Source organism: Anas platyrhynchos, chromosome 5 (genome assembly GCF_047663525.1).
Source record: "Anas platyrhynchos isolate ZD024472 breed Pekin duck chromosome 5, IASCAAS_PekinDuck_T2T, whole genome shotgun sequence".
Classification (NCBI taxonomy): domain Eukaryota; kingdom Metazoa; phylum Chordata; class Aves; order Anseriformes; family Anatidae; genus Anas; species Anas platyrhynchos.
In genome coordinates this window covers 59,344,260-59,359,081 of record NC_092591.1, presented here as the reverse complement: position 1 = coordinate 59,359,081, position 14,822 = coordinate 59,344,260, and the positions used below count along the sequence as shown (strand labels likewise).

The following is a 14,822-nucleotide window of genomic DNA, read 5'->3' as shown; positions in this document are numbered from 1 at the left end:
TATCATTCTACCTACAGAGACTCTTTGTGTAAGACATTAAAGTTACACTGCTGAGACTTCACTGTCCATTAGAATCATTTTGATATTCTTACGTTGTTTCCCCTATGATATTACACCCTTTGTACTTGCTCATTAAGTCCCAATACTTGTTTATCAAAAACATGTCAAGCCAACGACAAATCTGGAGTTCAAATTTAGACAATGCATATGATCAAGGAAAAAAAACCTCATTGAATTCTCTCTCCTGGTGTGAACTCATTACTGTGTATTTACATAATGTTGTTTTCAAAGCCAGTGAAATGACATTCTGTTATTGAACCTCAATGGTTTTTCTGCATAAAATCCAGCAATTACCCTTATCAGGTAAATCAAGTACCCAGCAAGTGAGACGATCTAAGCTCGATCAGTATGATAAAAACTTTCAATGTCTTCATAAAGGTCTCTGCCTCCATTCTTAAATGCTTTTTTGATAGCAGAAGCATCTTGTTCATAACACACTCAAATACTTTTTTTTTACATATTCAAATGAGTTTTCTTGCAATTTCACAGCTGTTAAGCTTCAAGTTATTCAGAGCCTCGTGTCACAGTTCATCACCCCTCTAGAACCTATGATATCAAGTGTAAATTTAAAGTTTACTTTCTTTGCTGCGAGTAATGATTCCCCAGAAAATGAGCAGAATTCATTATGTGCTTTTATTCCACAGAGAAACACCTTTTGAAAGAATCTCATTCCAGACATGTGAACAGAACTTGCAATCAAGTACTTAGAGCTTTACACAAAATGCAATGAAACCTAAAATCTACTGAAAAAAAAAATAAATAAATCCTTCTTGTGCTTCAGGGAAAGGTGTGGGAGCCATTCAGTTTGTATTAATTGTAAATGCAATTTAAATTCAGTATGTGCTTCACAAACATGGGCCACATCATGGTCATAGAAATAATATGACCTAAGTATCTGATGAATTGTCAGAAGCAAGGAATCCCCGATACTTCACTCAATACATCCCAGAGAAAGAAATAGCATGTATCTTGGCAGACAACGCAATGCAGAAAGCATCAAGCTAGCCTTAACCTCCCTCTTCCCACATGTCTATGTCTGCACATTCCCATTCTGGAGCTGCCCCACGTCCCTTCACTGCTGGACTCACCCTGGAATTCTCGAAGCGCCACAGGGGGATTCAGTGCCTGTGATGAAGCCAGACCAAAGGGGACCAACGAGTCAGGCTCTGATCTTCTACCATTCCTGTAGAAAAGATCAGATTAATATTTTCATAAACCAAGTCTGCAGGAGGTCAGAACACAAGCTGATTGAAACAGTTCATGTTGTTGGGAGAAGGGAAAGCTTATCCATGTTTTCCCAGCTGTGGTCTAAGGAAAGATATTGCTTCTGTGCATCAAAACTTCACCTGCTATCCTTAAACCACTATGGCTACAATGTTCTACTACTAAAAAACATTCAGCAATAATAAATTAATAAATAGCTTTTCAAATCAGTTTGTACTTGTAGTATCATTCAGGAACTTCCATAATTTTGACCTATTCTAACCAGTCCTGGCAAATATCTCAGTTAAAAACAAACAAACAAACAAAACAAAACAAACAAAAAACAAACAAAAAAAATGAGCCTGACAGTCAAAACAATCCTGGTGCAAAGGCAGAGTCTCAGGTCATTTTAGAAACTGCTTTAGCTGTTACAAATACCTTACTTGCAACTAGCAAGTGGAAGAACAATGAAATTGTCTGGAGATATAATGCATATATCTTCATTCCTATTCCCACTAGAAAATAAAAGCAAAATTTCAGTAGGAAAAAGAATCTGCTTCTTTGTCCTTGTTACATCGGTATGCAGTCTATTAAGACAATAAATTCAGAGTTCTCACTAAGCTATTCTTAAACTGCATGAGTCTTCCTGGGCTACATCTACAAAGAAATGAACTTAAGTTCGCCCCTTTTGATTTCTCACTTTCCTTTTTAGATGAGTTTTTCAAACCGAAAATTCAGGGCTAACAGCTATTGATTTCTCTGGGCAAATGAAACCATCTGGGACTTGAGCAATTTTTTGTATGCATTACCAGAAGACTAACTCATTTTATTTATATGTAAATGAAGAGAAAATAAAACACACGTAGAAAAGAGAAAATCTGGGGGTTGCTTTCACTTTGTCCACTTGGAGAAATGCTTTCATCCAGGTTGTGTTCAATTCACAGTGTAGTCTATATGCACCCTGTGTTAACATGGTAAAGTCATTTTATTGCCCTTTCATTCTTCTCCTCATCTGAGAAACAAGGATATAATTATCTACAGTGGAATTCTAATCTTGGCTGGGGTGATAAGAATCAATTATTAACCCAGTGACAGATTCAGATAAAAAAATAAAAGGAAAAATAAATTTAAATGAGACACGAGAGTCGGCTTTAACACGTATTACTGTCCTCAAATCCCACCTCCTTAAAGACAACACATGCACTTGTGTTATGCATATATTTCAGTGATTTGATGATTTATGTACTAGTCTTCCCTTTGAGATTTCATAATCACTCCAAACTGAACCTAAATCTCTCCTACGTATACATTAGATTGCCCTAAATTCTCCAGGAGAATAAACTAAGAGCACTTGGATTTGATTTCCTTGTTTGGAATTAGCTTCAACATTTGCAAACACTCGGGTGTTTGCAGAAACTCCTTTTGATGGAGACTTAGATGGCGATCAGATTTCTGGGACTTCACAGGAATAGCTTGTCTTTCCTACTGAATGAATTATGAACAACGAAGCTGATGCGATATACAAACAGAATTAACAAGTTGACATACACAACATAGATGTTAATAACTTAAAAAATTCTGCTTCGTACCCCATGCAGTGTGCGCATTTCTGCCCCACCGAATTTAACTATTCGACCACTGAATATCTCCCTCCCCCTCAAGTAATTGCTGCTTTTGCTGTAAGGCTGCATCCTGAAGTCAGGGCAATTTCCATGCTTAGAAGCCTAAAGAAGTCAGAGCTATTTTGTTATATGCCAACTTTTAGAAGGGGAAATTGCTTACATATAAACACTCATGAGCAAGCCATGCAATGAACTATTAGAATTAAGTTACGTTCAATATAATGTCTTACTGCAGGAAAAGAATTAATCTTGTATTCAAAATGATTACAGAGAACCTGGAATACTTTGTTGAGGAAGCCAAGTTTTCAAAAGCCTTTGCAATCAGCTTTGTAACAACAACAACAAAAAAGGAATTCACACCTGTGCTTCTTTGATGATAGCTGCTCAAAATAACGAAATAAACAAAGCTGTGCATGTCAAGTCAGATCATCTGCTTTAAACACAATTTCTAAAATAAATTTGGCTCCCATTATAAGGCTCGTTAACTGATATGCATTATTATCTCATTTAATTCATCATTTATTGTCATTTTCTCTTGCTGGCAGTCTGGGGGGGTGTCTGACTATAAAATTCTCAGTACACACTGGTGTGATTTTCTTTCTTCCTCTTCCTTTCTTCTATCTTTTTTTTGAAGTTCAGTAGCTCTGATAATTCTTCCGCCTACACATTGCTGTCAGCTACTATATACCCAGGTCCCTTCAAGATTCTTACTCTCTACAGGAATTTCCACATGGTGGGCAAACAGAAGCTCATAAAATTCATGTTTCAAGCTCACAGGAAGCTGGGAGGCTCTGGGAAGAGCATTGCAGAGCCTGGGTTATCATACCCTGAGCTCTTCAAGTTTTGGCTCTGTGCCCACCTTTTCAAACGTTGACCATGCAGGTGTCCCAGCAGAGCATCAGAGCATTATTCTTTCCTTCTCACTCTTCTAAATTCACTCTGAATGATGCAAGCTTCCCCTTGGACCAGCTCCTAAACTATTTCAGCATGGGCTTCACCTCTCTTGCTGTCACCCACCTTGAAGACACCTTCCATAACTATTTGCTCACCAGAAGTGGTTCCTTGTTTCTGTCAGCCATCTGCTGCCTGCTCCTCTCTTCCGATAAGTTTGTGGCATTTCATAGTTCACGTGCTCTATTTTTTTAAGAAACTCTTGTGCCCCAATATCTTATCTATCAACAACTGAACATCACTTTTCCACAGGATCTGCTGCTTTTGCTGTTAGCATCTTTGCTGCAGTTCCTGTTGTCCAGCTGCTTCTCAATTTTAGACATTTGCTCTTTTTTATTTCTCTCTTAATTGTGGCTGAGCAGCTATCTATTTCTTTTAAACTGACCTCCACAGTCAAACTCCCATCCAAAACTGCCTCTTCAAATGCAACCCCAAGTATCCTGCAAAGGATCTTTCAAGTTTCTTCCAGAGGTAAATTGACTAAATGTATCAGCTGTTTCCTCCTCTCCCCTTCTGATCCCTTTCTTCTCCCATTTTTTCTTCTCCCATACAACACACAGAAAGATTCCTCATCTGCTCTCCTCTTCTAATTCTTCCACTTGCTTCTGATATAAGCTCTTATTTTGGATTTCCCCTCCACCTACTTTTGTCTTAGGAAGCCAGGCTCTGTTCTGTCTGCACAGAACCACGTAATGCCTGGCCCGGGATTAGATGCCATTACAGCTATCAAAATAGTCTCTCACAACTATTAGCTTTGTTTAGAAGAAAAACCTTTATTTTCTCTGAAACAGAGAAGGGATGAATCCAGGTTAAAAAAAAAAAAAAAAAAAAAAACCCTGTCATGTTTTGTTAATGTGTTAATGTCTAAAAACGATCCTTTGAATTAATCTGCAATGGCATGGAAAAATAATGCATTAAAAAGTGTGCTACCAATAAATATCTTAATCTACCTTTAAAAAATAAAAAACTATTTAAGAAGCAATCAAATGCACTTGATGTGAAAAACAGCAGGACTACTGGCTGAGTTCTAATGATCTGGACCATTTAGAGACCATCATTAAGGTTGCTCAAGGTTGCTTTCACAACTTATCTATGACACAACCAGAACCATCGCACAGCAAGACAGCCAAAACTGTTTTGTCTTCCAGACTCACCCTGAATTACCTTAAAGGTCTGTTCTGTCTCCTTTGGATATATTTGCTATACAACCAGTAAATTCCAGCATACATCAATTCACATATTTCGCTGTTATGAAATACCCAAGATACAGAGGTGGCTCTGTAAGCATTTTGCAAATCAAAAATATTTTTTTCCCCTCAAAAATCTTGATTTACGGTATTAAATAGCTACCATAATAGGAAAAAAAAAAACACAGTTTCAAAATAGTCATCTCCACCTGACTAAAAGTCCAGCTATGATCCAGGAAAAGAAAATTTAAATATACAACATGAAAAGTGACTGCTTGTGTTGTGGTAAAAACAAACAACCCAACTTTCTCTCACAGAACACGTGCTTTTTGAATGCAAAAATTAACTGCGTTATTATTTAATATGTTAAGTGTCCTCACCAACTTTAGCATCACCTATGGTTTCTTTCAGCACTCTTACAAAGCCCACACCAACCCCGACCAAAATGTAATTAGCATCTTGTACCCCACACCTCCATCTTCCTCAGGCAGTATTTTCAGGATGTTCAGTGCAGGCTATGGAACTGAAAGTAGCGTTTTATTTCCGAGAGGAAAGCCATTCTCGGCACCCTTCCTGAGCACCTGGCATCATATTTACCCCACCAGAAGTCACCAGCTGATGGACATGCAGGTGCTTGTCTTTGCCTCAAGGCAAAGATCACTCAACTGTTTTTGCTTGCTCGTTGTCATGTAAACTTGCACCTCTATGCAATGACAAATAACATTTGTAAAGCTTTAACTACCACTGCATCTCAGACGCTTAAAATGACTGTATGGATGCAATTCATTTTAATGATTGGTTCTGTTCTCTCAGACTTGCAACATATTATTCAGTAAATTAACTTCGCCTCTCTCCTTTGAAAAGAAAGCCATGAAAAGCCTTTCACATCACAGAATATGAAATTGATTACTTTCCTTTGACTGCTGTATTTCCATGAGGTGCTGTTTTGACCCTGTCATACAGCTTATTAATTAAAAGATACTCCTAGGAGCACAAAATATTAAAATACGTAGGAGAACAGGTCTACAAGAAAGCATACGAAACAGAGTAGTTCTGTTGGAAAGGCCCTGAAAAGATCACCAAGTCCAACTGCCTGACCACTTCAGGGCTAACCAAAAATTCAAGCACATTACCGAGGGCATTATCCAAGTGTCTCCTGCACACTGGCAGGCCGGGGGCATCAAACACCAGCTGTAACACCCACGAGCTCCCTCGGTACTCGGGGGTGAATCCCATCAGGCCCCACTGAGCTGATACAACTGGTCCCTTGCAATTTTGGACCTGGCAATTCAGTGACCACAGACAGAAAAGCACTGCTTCTCAAGGCACAGTCCTCCAGCCCAGAGAACTAGCCAACTGAAGATCTACCATTAAGAGCTCAGGCAACAAAAGGCATTAAATGCGTCCACATTTTCCTCATCCCTACTGGTTAAGTGACCATCTTCATCAGTTACCAATCCAATGTTTTTCTTAGAAAACATTTCCTTTTCTCTTGTTGTTGACACACTGGAGCATTACGCATTCGTCAAAACTGAGAGGAAATACTACCAATTCTCACAATTTGCCCCTCAATTTAATACGTCAAAATAATTTCATTCCTCTGGCATCAAAATACTTAGCTCATGTATGAACAATGGAAACTATTCATATGTACAGTTCTGGAGGTATCAGAGCCTCTGAACATGATTGAATAAGCACGCTATAATTACAAACTTTTCTTTTTTTTTCTAGTCATGTCATTACTATGACCAGATTTATTACACAATTAGGACTGCATAACTTGACATGTAACAACATATATTATAAACATTGTTTCAGAAATAACTTACTGTATAATCATGGAAACTGAATTATTTTAACTTTATTATTTAAACTCATTGTTGTGTATGATGTAATTACTAGGATAGTCTGAGAGGTAAGTGGAAAAATTAAAATGTGAAAAAACATTCAAAGATAGCTGACAGATATTCTTCCCAAGGTACTGCATCCAGCCAACCAGCAGGAACAGTCAACGTTTGCCTATCCTGCAGTTGAACCGTGTGCGTTAGCCAAAGATGAGGTTTTATGTCTGCTTTCTTTCTCTTTAAGCGCATTGGTGAACTTGAGCTGTTTTGAAAACTACTCGATTCTGTTTCAAAAATTGAACTCAAGAAGCATTCAGCTTTTGGCCCCTTTTAATCAACCTTCACAGGACCTCGAGGCAGCTCAGACAAAGCTACCATTTGCGACACCCTGTACCTCAGACTCAAGACCTACCATGCATAGCAAAACAGATCCCATTTGTCAGCAATACTCAAAACCACAGAGATAACCAGCTCTGTACTTGCCATGGACAATTTTTCATGTAACTTGGTGATAAGAATTAACCAGCTGGTTTATGCGACCGATCAAACATTCTGCAGGAAGGTTACTGCTCTGTGGTATCGTGATCTCAAAGAAGTTGAGGGTAAAAGGGGAATCATTCTCAAAATGCTTTTTTCTATTTCTATAAATAAATGCTTTCAGACAATTTCAATAAAATGTACACTGATTGTTTCCTATGACAATCATTTTCTGTTACGATATATATACACGTGAAAAATTCCAGCAGCAGCAAAAGCATTTTTAGATATGGTCACTGATAAGCATCAGATAATTAACCTGCCTTATAATACAGATGACAAATTGGGGGGGGGAGGGAGGAAGCAGAAGCAACTTTAAACTGTTGTCAACAACATCTAAACTCTTAATGCTAGTTTTGTCCTCACCAAAATTAACCAGAATGAGAGTACAGTACAGCATTCAAATTCTTAGCAAAAAGAGAGAGCCTTCTTTTAGTACTGGGCTTCTGCAATGCTCAGGTAGATTCCTGTGCATTCTGCTGCAGATGTTAACATGCTTGTCCACCTGAAAGGTAGCCATTCGCTTTCAATGTCTTTAATTGCAAGAGTGCACTAAAGCAGCGCTCCTCTAGGGAGGGGGAAGAGTGTCTTCTGGCTCTCTCATACTGGCTCCAGATAATTTTATTCCATTTTTCTGTATTTACTGTTATAAAGAGGTTGGATAATTGCATTAAGATGACAGCTGACATTTTCTACATAGGAATTTCTGAATGATGTTAGGCTGGTTATCAGAGGACAGGATCAGGAAGACCAAATGTTTACCTACAATGAAAAAAGTCAAGCCTATATATGTTACCATTCTTTCTAAAGCAGCAAAAGAAATTCAGTCCAAAAATAAAAATAAAAAAAGAGGAGAGACCACACAGGCTCCCACAGTGAGCACCACTGAGGGTGGCTGCCTTCCATTCTGTCATCTTAAAACACTCACTGTGCTCTGTATGGTGTAGTACGCTGGTAATTTCAGGAAGTTTTAAAAATCCAGTACTCACTTTCATACATCAAGTTATTGAAAAATAACTTGATCAGCAGTTGCTATTTCTCATTGAGCTGTACACTTCAAATGCAGAAAAAAAAAAAAAAAACAAAAACAAAACAAACAAACATGTAAACTCATACATGGCATCTCCTGCTCCTGCAGGTAACTGTTTACTTAAATATTTACAACTTCTATTCAGCTACTTAGGTTATGCAGCAGGCAGCAACACTCCTTCTATGCTGTGTTATACGTAGTAAAGCTATAGTACTTTCCTCTTTTGTCTACCCCATAAACTATCTGTAGAGAGCTTCAAGAATTCGAGTTAAAGCCAGTTTTTGGACCTTTGCACATGGTAAAACTGTGTCTGGTCATGGGGATAAATAAAAGCTTGTGCCTTCTGTAACACAGCCATAGGCACAAATATCAGTGAGGCTACCGAGCTTAGCAGCAGGGAAAGCGAAGGCCTGCAGCACAAAACAAGAAGCCTGAAATCAAAAATGTGCTCATCAGCTCTGGTCTGTATTCTGCTCTTGCTGGAAGCTGTCAGGCTGGCATGGGCTATCCTGTTTGACACACTATATAGTTCAAGCACGAGTCACATGTAGAAACCAGATTTTTTTTTTTTAAACTTGGAATTATAAAAAATGTTTGTGACCTGGAATGTAATTTAAATACCTTCTTTGCTTGGTTTTCAGTATTTACAGGATGGTCATTTACTCAAGTATGGTTGCCAAAAGCCCAAAATAGGATAACTGAGGTAGAGATTTACAGTTCAGTTTTTGTTTTGTGGGTTTTTGTTTTTGTTTTTGTTTTTGTTTTGGTTAGTTGGTTGGTTGTGCGTTGTTGCAGTGTTTGTTTGTTTGTTAGGGGGAGGAGGGTTATTTCTGTTTCATTCCTAGCCTAATTTCAGGTTCTCTTCCTAGCAAAGTCTTAGAGCTGTGTATTTCCACGCAAAAGCAGCTACCTTGAAGATGGGCAGTTGGGATAGCCTACACCAAAAGGAAATCATGTACAGCATGTTTTTGCTCTTAGATTTCTTCCAAATCACCATGGTCAGCACTGTGAACTGTGTTCAAGTGAACAGCACTGTGACAAAGCAGATTGTGCTCAAGTCCCTGCAAATTTTCCTTGCCAAGGACAAGCAACTTCAGTCAAAAACTTAAAACAACTCTTTCCTCAAGTAAACCCAGACCAAATATGTTTTCCTCTTCTCGAGACTAAGAAAAATTACGTTACATTCACAATGACTGTTTTTCCATGTGCGTCCTGCATCAGCATGTTCACATCCTATCCAACACTAGGAGAATTACCTTAATGCATGTAACAGAACAACAGCATCTGCCAAATTCAGGAATGGAGAAAAAAAAAAAGAGCTAAAGACTTAAGATTGACATCTAATTCTCCTAATAAGAGGATTGAAGGAGGTAATTTGGTTAAACTTCAGATTATAAAACTAAATAAAATCCCCAAGGCTTCTGAAAAGATGAAAATATACACTGAATTGTGATACCACTAAAGATTCAGAGTTATTTAAGAATGGATAGCCAAGTTACACCGAAAGAGTTACAGTATTTGCATCAGTTTGAGCCTTGACTCCCATTTCTACTCCTGGAGGATGGTTAGCAGTGCTTTGGAAAACTCATGTTACTTCCCAAAACATAATTCCGTTATCTGCCCTTTAACTTCAAGGGAAAAAAAATCAGTAAAAGTTTTCCGAGATTTTAAATTAAGTACAACATACTATGAGCTTTGATGTAATTTTGCACTTTTACACTGCACATGTAATTATTTGTCTCTTAATTCTATTCTTAAATAGGGGTTTGGAAGATCCAGTCTACGAAATGTGTTTTGTCAAGATAAGTAGAATGCCCCTGGGAAGATATGGGCACATTTATCGGCTCTATTTATGGCTCTGAAGAATGTTCCATTCCTGTATGGTGTGCTGTCCTAGAGAACTTGAAATGCCAAATAAACAAGGTTGCCAGAATCTTATTTTAACAATTTTAAAATGTTTTAGAACAGGAATAACATTCAATGTTTTACATGATATGAACAAGCATTATGAAAATTTACAAAGCCAGTATGTTCAAGTCTATGGATATAAACAGTACTGTATGAATTCAAAACGTTTAGCATTAATAAAGGAAACTCAGGAAAGAAAAGGAGATGGGGTTGGTCAGAGTATGGGGCAAAAGTTTCTTCAATTACATTATACAACTTGTGAGTAATGAAATGATAAATCTTTTTTTTTTTTTTTTTACTTGGTGTTATACTTAAATCAATACTGTAATCGCTCTGACTACTTGCTTCTTCGTTCTCCCTCTCCTTGCCTGCAGTCTTACTCCTGCAATCTCTTTCAACTCAATTTTTCTGATGTACAGGCGGCGTAGGGTCAGGTATCTCCAAATTACTTACACATATAAGCCTTGAGAAATTCAGGGTTCAGATAAGGACAAGCATATGAAAGTTGAAAGTTCAAGGTTTTATTTCACAGCTGGTCTACCGCGCAATGACATCTTCAAACACTTAAAAAGTAGAAGCATGCATTTATAGACCACCAGCAAAACTTCAGAAACCTACACAGACCTGCAATCAAGTGCACATACTGCTGAAAAGCTTGGCCAAAGAAGAAACAAACAGTGAAAGACACTTTTTTCATTCTTAAGCCATTTTCCACTTTTTTTTTTTTTCTTCCACATAGCCAGTATCCAGAATTTACTCAGGGGCACTTTACCTTTTGTCATAATAGCCATTGGCAATTATGGCTGATGAACACTTCCAGAGTGATGACAGAGCATGGCTATATGATAATATAAGACCACTCCTACATGCACTGGCCTGAGGTATCCCAAATATGAGAAGACAGGGAACAGCAGACACATACCACTAATACATTATGTTGGTCTGTGTCAGTGGGAAAAATGTGACAGCTTAGGAATTGTTCTCAAGTTACACAAAAACAGGAAATATTCTCCTTTCTCATTTTACTAATCAGGGAGAAATTCCAAGTAAGCTGCAAGACTTAAAAGTGAGTTTATGTCCATGCAACAGACCTGGAAGCCTTGTCAGGTCTTGAGGGGGAAAACATTACACTTTTTTTGTTTTTTGGGGGGGGGGGGGGGGAATGGGGAGGAGGGGGGAGTTAAGGGAAATGAGGTAGAGGCAAGAGGACAAAAAATGACTGCAGTTGCTGTTGCAAGTTCTACCTTTTAGTGCTAAATGCAAGGTCTGCATGTACTTACTGTGTTACATAGAAGTATCAGCCATGTGCAAACTCATTTTATATGCTTTAAAACATTCACATCTTCTTTGTATCTCTGAGACAAAGGGCCCAGGTACAAAGACTGTGTCGTAACTGGAATCCAAATCCAGATTTACCAATGTAAGTCCATCATCACTATAACAAAGCAGCCATCAGAGGTTATTTAAAATTTCCATGCAGAACTGAGGACTGGGAAGTATGCAAGAAAGCATTTAGATTACATGGCAATCAAAGTGCCTAACCTACTCCCCCAAAATATCTGCATATCACGCTTCCAAGCCCTGCTACTTTGATTTCAGAAAGCTGGAAAATAATCACCTCTACGCACTGCTCTTTTAAATCACTTGATCTGCTAAGAAAGTAAGATACTGTCTGTCATTACTTTGGAATTTCTCACTAGAGATTGTTGTACTGAATATTTCAGAGGATTTTCTAAAATTTCATCACTAGAGTGTTTCTATTAATGATACACTCAGCAAAAGAAGCCCGCTTTTCTCATCAGTTGTCATAGACTGCTGCCTAAGCTAATTATTTTAAAGCATGCATAGTTATGCTCCAAACATGAAACTTTAATGGAATGAAAGATAAAATCAACTGGCAGCCACAATGTTATAAAATATGCCCAGTAGTAAAGAATATAGACAAAAGGATCTTTTTCATGTTTTCCTATTTACCACCTTCAACTTGCATGAAAGACCTATAAGCCTCTTGCTGCCTTTCTAAGATTAATGTTAGTTTAAGGAAGATCAATGATTCCTCAGCCACCAGCTAAGGGAAAAAATCTTTCATTTTTATATCCCGCTTGCCAGTTTGTCACAGGTAAGAGTGAGTATGCATTTGGGTCTGATAGGCTCATAAATAAAGCAAATAGTGACTAGAGCAATATAGTTGGAACTGCTAAAAATGTTTTATTTTTATTCCTGCTTCTTCCCTCATTCCAACCTCCAAAGTACCTCCATAGGATCTATAAATTTCAAGCAGAAGATGTGCAAGGCCTCCCGTAGGAAGACGTCTTTCAGTTGTCATCCCATGACAAGGATTAACCTAGTACACAGCTTCCCAAATTCTTTTGGGGGATTTCAGCAGGGCTAGTAATTTTTTTTATAGTTTGTCTTTTAAGAGGTTAACATATTTAGTTTGCCTGATTGTTCCTAACATAATGAGCAACTTTTTCATTCATTGCAGAGTGGCATCGTGGACAACCTATAGACTTACTTTTAACTAATACTTCAGACTAATTACACCCAAAGTATTGTTTCCTAAGTACTGAAAGTCTGATGTCTCATAGCAGGCAACAAACTATAAAAGTAACCAAGAAGAAATGTAAAAAAGTAAAGTTTCTTATTCATAAAACCAGTCACCAAGAGCAAGATGAAACACAAGAGAAGAAAGAAAGAAAAATGTTTAAAAAAGATATGGATGTCTAGTGACAGCTGTCATTCATTGCTGGTAATGCTGAACAAGACAGTTTTTCAGACAAGTGAGATGGAGGTTAGACAGCTATTTGAAGGGAGGGAAGAAACAAATGATTAGACAGGTCCCAGTGTCTTTTGTTTGACTAATTACACGTTGAAAAATGCACATGTGCTCTCTATGCTATGTTTTAGTATTGAGTAAAAAGTTTAGGTGTTACATTTTGAAAAATGTTTTTTTTTTGCAGAGATTCCCCCCCCCCCCAAAAAAAAAAAAAAAAGCACCAGAAAGGGACCCATTTTCTACCAAAAAAGTAGTCAAATAAAAGTCAAATTTTTGACTAAAGTCACTTTAAAAAGTGATATCTCAATTCCAGAGAAGCTGATAGCAGTCATCTATTAGATTATTGTCTACTTTCACAAATCTGTACTACTACATTTCTAAATTTTCTTATCAATCCTGCTTGGCCATAATGACAGAATCAATTGTAGTCCTGCTGAACTTTTTGCTAAGCTTTAATCGTATGTTCCACAGCTTCTATATATCACAGGACGCAACTGGACAAAACGTTAGAGCACCATGTGCCTGTATAATTTTATTTCAATTTGAAACCCCCCCAAAAACATACATGGGTCCTTTTAATGCTACAGAACGCCGATATAGCAGACATAATTAGATTGTTTGTAACAGCCAAATATCATGCAGGAAAATTCATTAAGGCACTGCATTGTTTTTGCACTTCTGACTAACTGATCCCCAACTAAGTCTTTTGAGGCCAGCCAAGGAATAAAGGTTCTGACTATGTGTTCTTGAAATCTACGGCAATCATTACAAACACACACTTGAGAAGCAACTGGAAAAGAGAGGCAATTACATTTTAGTTGCTATTCTAATTCACTTCCAACAGCAGAAAAACACCAGAAATCAATGCTTAAAAGATACACTTCTCAAAAGATTCTGCAGCCTAAGCTCAGTCCAAATGAAACGTATCAACCAATTCCTTAACAAGACTGGAAAACTATGGATTCTGTTTCCCATGGCCCATTGTACAGGCAATGCCTTTTCACAGGATTTCTACGGTTTCCGTGCTTCGTTTCCACGTCTCACTTACTGGAAATCATCAAATGCGCATTGCTGTACCCTAAATGAAAAAATGGGATTCCTGATCTTGAGCAAATATAATCCTCCTGAAAACTGATAGATGTTGAACCCAACTAGGTACTGAGTTCAAGGACTTCAAACAGTAAAACCATCTTCCTTTCCAAATGCTCCTCTCTTTACAAGTAGTAAAGGGTAGTATTGCTTAGCTGTCAAGCTGCTACACTACTTGAACTTTACCTCTCGTGTGTAAGAAAAATAATGACAAAATTAAGCTCTAAAGCTTTCCTGACATTTCAGGCCTCCTGAATCATTGCATAGCAAGCAAGAAGTCCTTTCTTCTCTTCTGGTCTGTAGCTTTAAGTAAATAATTTGCTATACACTGCAGTGAAAAAATACCACATGAAAATAACATTTCAGAAAGGAGAATACAAAGGTTCCATATTTTCAAAAAAAGGCTTCTGAAATCTCTCTGGAAAAACAGCAGTTCGTGCACCCAGACAATGAATAGTTCTTTTGAGCCTGACCACTTACCCTACTAGCCTTTTCAGGCATGAAAAGACCCTCCTTTCCCTGTCAACATGTCCCCCCTCTACCCTCCCAGTATCTTTTGGCACCATTATTTCTTTCTTATCTTACAATAAGTGTAATTTTGATGCATCTCCTCTG

At 37.8% G+C, this 14,822-nt stretch overlaps 1 protein-coding gene across 4 annotated transcripts in view; it reads right to left on the bottom strand.

Annotated features, from left to right (window-relative positions):
- Positions 1-14,822, bottom strand: part of SPON1 (spondin 1) — a 427,336-nt gene that overhangs the window by 215,270 nt on the left and 197,244 nt on the right. For all 4 annotated transcript variants that reach the window (XM_072039262.1, XM_072039264.1, XM_072039263.1 and 1 more), the window contains one exon: positions 1,149-1,243. In XM_072039262.1, coding sequence (XP_071895363.1) covers positions 1,149-1,243 — 95 coding nt within the window. The remainder of the gene's footprint in view (positions 1-1,148; positions 1,244-14,822) is intronic.